The sequence below is a fragment of the Arachis ipaensis genome, chromosome B02 (genome assembly GCF_000816755.2).
Source record: "Arachis ipaensis cultivar K30076 chromosome B02, Araip1.1, whole genome shotgun sequence".
Classification (NCBI taxonomy): domain Eukaryota; kingdom Viridiplantae; phylum Streptophyta; class Magnoliopsida; order Fabales; family Fabaceae; genus Arachis; species Arachis ipaensis.
Window position 1 is genome coordinate 14449606 of NC_029786.2, and position 6230 is coordinate 14455835.

At 31.3% G+C, this 6230-nt stretch overlaps 1 protein-coding gene across 1 annotated transcript; it reads left to right on the forward strand.

Annotated features, from left to right (window-relative positions):
• On the forward strand, window positions 3658–5504 carry LOC107624982 (cytochrome P450 94A2). The gene has a single exon (XM_016327487.2). The coding sequence runs from the start codon at window positions 3804–3806 to the stop codon at window positions 5343–5345; it is 1542 nt and encodes a 513-aa protein (XP_016182973.1). The 5' UTR covers window positions 3658–3803; the 3' UTR covers window positions 5346–5504.

Sequence of the window (6230 nt, forward strand, 5' to 3'; positions counted from 1 at the left end):
ATACATAATATCTATAATCAATAAATTAGTGTAAATTTATTATTTATTATTTTATTTGTAGGTCACAAACTAATAATTTTAGACGTTTCTTATTTTCAATAACAAATATTCTTCATATATAAGTTATTTTTTAATACAAGTCTCTTTAACCTAATTTACCTCATGCGTCATTATCTGACCAACTTTTCAATCAACGCGCAAATATATAACTGCCTTTTTCGAAAGGGTTTCGTTTCCGTTTTTGAATTTTCTCAGCGTTTTCGATCTATGTTCTCTTCCATCTCTGCGTTCTTTGCGTTTCTCTTTCTTCATTTTTCACGATTTCCTTCGTTCTCTACATTTTTAAAATCAAGCTCTGAAATCATCAATTTTGAACAGTTATCTCGTTGTTGAAGATAATGAATGATTCAAGTTCAGTTGTCAATTGAACCAGAGCGAAGTGGATTATTGTTTTGAATCCAATCAAGTGGCTGAGGTGTGGTTCAATTCTAGTTAATGTTTTCATTAGTAGTTTATGATTCTGTAGGTGAATAATGTTGTTTTTGTTTGTGAAAATTACTGTTCATCATTGATAGTTTGAATTGAATGTAATGTAGGAGTTCTGCATTAAAGAAAATATTTTTGTGTATTTGCAGCAAATTTCGGTGTAAAATTAATATATTTATGTGTATTGTTAAGAATTTTCGGTGTATGTGTACTGATAACTCTGCATAATTCAAAACTCTTCATCTTCCTCCTCTCCATCTTTTACTGCTGCTTCTTTTTTTTTCATCATCATCACCATCTTCTTCTTCTTTTTTCTTATTTATCTTTTCCTTCTTGTTTTATCTTCTCAAGTTTCTTCTTGTTTTACTCTTTTAACAAGAATAAAAACAAAAAAATGAAACAAAAAAGAAGAGAAAACACATAATGCTGCAAAATTATTTGGAAGAGGATGAACTTACATTCATTCAACTAAAAGAAAGAAAGAAATAAGAAAAAAAAGAAGAAAAAATGCAGCATTAAAAGAAATATTTTTGTGTATTTGCAGCCAATTTCAATATAAAACTAAGATATTTATGTGTATTATTTAAAAATTTTCCGTGTTTTTGTACTGATAAGTTCTGCATAATTTAAAACTCTTCCTCTTCTTCTTCCTTATCTTTTGTTGCTTCTTCTTCTTTTTTTCATTACCATCACCATATTCTTTTTCTTTTTTCTTATTCATCTTTTTCTTCTTGTTTTACCTTCTCAAGTTTCTTTTTATTTTACTCTCTTAAAAAGAATAAAAAAAATTAAACAAAGAAAAAGAAGAACACACATAATGCTACAAAATTACTTGAAAAATGATGAATTTACATTCATTCAACTAAAAGAAAGAAAGAAATAAGAAAAAGAAGAAGAAGAAGAAAATGAAGTATTAAAGAAAATATTTTTGTGTATTTGCAGCAAATTTCAATGTGAAACTAAGATATTTATGTATATTGTTTAAGAATTTTCGGTGCTTTTGTACTGATAAGTTCTGCATAATTTAAAATTCTTCCTCTTCCTCCTCCTCATCTTCTGCTGCTTTTTCTTCTTTTTTTTTTCCATCATCATCACTATCTTCTTCTTTTTTTTTCTTATTCATATTTTTCTTCTTGTTTTACTTTCTTAAGTTTCTTCTTATTTTACTCTCTTAACAAGAATAAAAACAAAAAAAATCAAACACATTCATTCAACTAAAAGAAAGAAATAAATAAAAAGAAGAAGAAGAAGAAAAAAAATACAGCATTAAAGGAAACATTTTTGTGTATTTATTATAAATTTCGGTATAAAACTAAGATATCTATGTGTATCATTTAAGAATTTCGGTATTTTTGTACTAATAGGTTTTACATAATTTAAAACTCTTCCTCTTTCTCCTCCTCATCTTATGCTGCTTCTTCTTCTTTATCTTCTTATTTCATTTTCTTATAATTCTTTTCGAATTCAGCTTCAAAACTTCCTTCACTTTTTGCGACGATTTTGAGAAATTTTTGAGAAATTTTGATCTTTGTTTAAATTTTGAGTGTTGCGATTTTAATTGAGGGAGAAGAACCGGTTGTCATAATGGTTTTTGCGCTATTCAAGAGTTGGAAAATCGCGTGTTTACACGCAATCTAAACTGAGGATTATTTTTATTGGATTTGGACTAACTTGTATGAACTTGTATGTCAAAAATGTTTATATGTATAACAAACCTCTTTCAATAAATAGAGATGAATTAAATTTAAAATATTTTTATTTTTTATAAAATGTGTTGAGGTGATTTAAGATTTTTTTAGGATTAAAAATATAAGAATTTAATTTTTTTTTTAAAAAAAAATTATAGAATTATGAATGTAATATATTAAAGCCAAATAAATTAAATCTGCATAACATAATAAACCAATCTTATAAAAATGAACTTGATAATTTCAAAGTTCTAATAAAATAAGATTTCGTACAGTAGGAGCAAGTAATTAATGACATACGAATATATAAGTATATAACCGCGAAAATGGATTCTTCTCATGCGAATGAGTAATAGTTCAAATAGCATAATTTTTTCATACTTAATTAAGAAATTATGGATTCGAATTTCATATCTTTGATTAAGAAAAAAATGGATCTTCTCATTTTCTTAATAATTAAAAAAATAAAATATAATTTTTAATTTTTTAATACTTTTTGTATTTTTTATTTTATTAATAAAATTAATAATAGAAGACTACACTTTATTTTTTTAATTAAAAAAATTGAGAAGATGTATTTTCTATAACAGCAGTCAATTCAAAATAGTAACAAATAATAATAATGGTCTGAAAATCATGCTTCTCATGTTAAGAGAAACCGACACGTAAGTACTACTTCGTAAGCATTTACGTATCTACAACTTTATAACGCAAAAAATAAAACATTGCGATTAACAAATTTTGTTAATAGACACAAAGGTAAGCGTGTTTATTAATTAATCATTTTTTTATTAAATATATATATAAAATTATTAAAAATTAAATTAATTGAAATGATAAATAATTAATAATTTAATAAAAGAGTCTTGAATTTAAATTTAAAAATAAATTTTTTTTTATGAATTACATATAATAAAAATATTTTAAAAAAAAGTCATTTAACCTTTTAATATCTCGATTATATTGTGATTAAATAGATATAAAACAGAAAAATGAAGAAATTAGATTGTAATTTCTATATACTTTTATTTATGATATATTCTCTTTATTGCTTATCCTTAATTATGTTGATATCATAAATAAATGGAGAACCAAATATTTTTAGCGAAAATAATAAAAATTGATTAATATTACCTTAAATACAAAATAAATATAAAAAAAATTAATTAATCACCAAATATTTATCTAAATCAATATCAATTTTGAGCCATGACCAGAGTATTATCAGTTGAGGATTTATAATACTAACTTCTCGTTAATTCACGTATATCTTATGAATGCAATATGCCTAAGTCGAAATCTAATTTTTTTTTACATGCATAAAGTGAAGTCTTAAAATATTCATAACTCATGATGAGTCATGAATGGTAATTTTGGGTATTTTGTAAAGTTATTCGTTTACAATTATAGAATTTTAGTATATGTTTTAGACTTTCTAGAACAAAAAATAAAATTTTGTTTGGTTCAAAAATAAAAAATTAGTATATGCATGTGATTTCCTTACAAGAAAAAGGAAAATCACAAAACCAATTCTCTTGACGCACGACACTATAAATATTGCAGCAAGCGAAACATGAAAGAAAACACACCAATAAGAAAGCAATTGCAGAACCTTCTAAACCAGAAAACATGGAGCTTCTTCCCATAGCTTACTTCCTTCTATTTCTTGCAATTCTCACTTGGTTCTTAGCAACAACACGCTCTTCATCTTCAACACCCAAAAGAGTTCCACCAAACACCAATACTCCTAAAGCCTACCCTATAATTGGCTCCATCTTCGCCATCGCCGCCAACAAACACCGCCGCATCCACTGGATCTCCGACATCCTCCTCTCCTCTCCGTCCTCCTCCACCTTCACCCTCCGCCGCTCCCTTGGCTCCCGCCAGATCTTCACCGCCGACCCCGCCATCGTCCACCACATCCTCAAGTCCAATTTCCCAACCTACCAAAAAGGTCCCACCCTTAACCGCGCCCTCGGCGACTTCCTCGGTGACGGCATCTTCAACTCCGACGGCGACAACTGGAAGTTCCAGCGCCAGCTCTCCAGCCACGAGTTTAACACAAGATCCCTCCGCAACTTCGTCGAAACCGTTGTAGACGCCGAACTCTCCAACCGCCTCATCCCAATCTTATCTGCCACGTGTAATCATACCAACGCTAATGCAACAAATACATGTGACTTACAAGATATCCTCCAACGCTTCGCCTTCGATAACATATGCAAGATCGCTTTCGGTTACGATCCGGAATACCTCCTCCCATCGCTTCCAACAACCACCTTCGCCAAGGCCTTCGACGACGCAACAAGAATCAGCAGCGAGAGGTTCAATTCCGCGGTGCCGCTGGTATGGAAGATAAAGAAAATCCTAAACATAGGTTCCGAAAATAGGCTCCGAACCGCAGTGTCGGAGGTGAGAGGCTTAGCAAAGAAGATCGTAGAGGAGAAGAAGCGAGAGCTTGAAGAGAAGAAAACGCTGCAATCCGTGGATCTATTGTCGCGGTTCTTGGTTTCCGGACAAAACGACGAGTCGTTTGTAACGGACATAGTCATCAGCTTCATTCTCGCTGGGAGGGACACTACTTCCGCAGCGCTCACGTGGTTCTTCTGGCTTCTTGCTAGCCATCCGCACGTGGAGGAAGAGGTGGTTAGTGAAATTATCCAGAAGAACCACGTAGATGGTTCCTCCGTTTACGAGGAGCTAAAGGACATGGTGTATACTCACGCCGCGTTGTGCGAGAGCATGAGATTGTACCCGCCGGTGCCTGTGGATACGAAAGAGGCTGCAAACGACGACGTTTTACCTGATGGTACTTTTGTGAAGAAAGGGACACGTCTGGCGTACCATATCTTTGCGATGGGAAGGAGTGAGAGGATATGGGGCGCGGATTGGGCCGATTTCAGGCCCGAAAGGTGGTTGAGGCGGGATGGGGAGGGGAAGTGGGCTTTTGTTGGAGTTGATCCGTATAGTTACACAGTGTTTCAGGCCGGGCCTAGGGTGTGTTTGGGGAAGGAGATGGCGTTTTTGCAGATGAAGAGAGTGGTGGCAGGAATCTTAAGGGAGTTTAGGGTGGTTCCGGCGGTGGCGGAAGGGGTGGTGCCGGAGTATACCGGATACCTTACGTCGCTGATGAAAGGTGGGTTCCCAGTGAAGATAGAGAAGCGAAGATAACCACACAAGCAAATATATTCTCTGTATCATTTTTATTTCCTGTAATTACATGCCTGAATTGTCTCCATCTGTAATATGTAGTTTGATCTTTGAAACTCTAGAAGTAGCTTTTTTTAACTTTTGACTTATGAAAAGTAGTAGTATTAATGTCGGGTGCAATTTTCAAAACCAAATTGTAACTTTTTAAGAAGCTATTTTGGAGCTTATAGAGAAGTTAAAAAAAATGACTTCTCTCATAATACTTCTACTTTTCATTACATTTCTTTAAAATAAGTATTTTTAGAGTTAAAAATCCAAACACAAAATAACTTATTTATAAATTACTTTTAACAGAATCATTTATTGTTTAAGTTATTTTATCAAAAAGAGTTTAATTAAGTTAGTTATCCAAACTGGCCTTAGTAGTTTCAACTTTCATGTGTTAATTATGTAACTAAAAAAACCTTTTGAAGAGATTTTTATTACTTTTGTGGGGTTGATCAAGTCGAGTTGTATTCGACCAACTCTTATAATTTTTAATAACTGATTTTTTATTATATGTACATAAAAATATATTTTGGTTATTTTAATTATGCTATATGTGTTTTAAAACTAAATTTAATTAAAAAATTATTTATTAAAAGTAAATGGAATAGTATTAATGTATATTTTTTGGAATGACAAGTTATGGTCTCTAAGTAAATTTTAAAATATTAATTTTCACTGTAAAATATAAGTTATTTATATAAATACTTGTGTACTGAAACATTTTTTTTAGAAAAAAGGATAAATAAGTTCGTAACTTTTTGTCCCGCAGATATTTTCATCCCTAACCATTGGAAAATACTTTTAAGTTCCTCACCTCCTTAAAAGTTGGACGGATTAGTCCTTCCGTACAAATGTCTC

Coding starts and splice junctions, on each gene's coding strand:
- LOC107624982 (XM_016327487.2), top strand. CDS start 3,804: ATGGAGCTTCTTCCCATAGCTTACTTCCTTCTATTTCTTGCAATTCTC.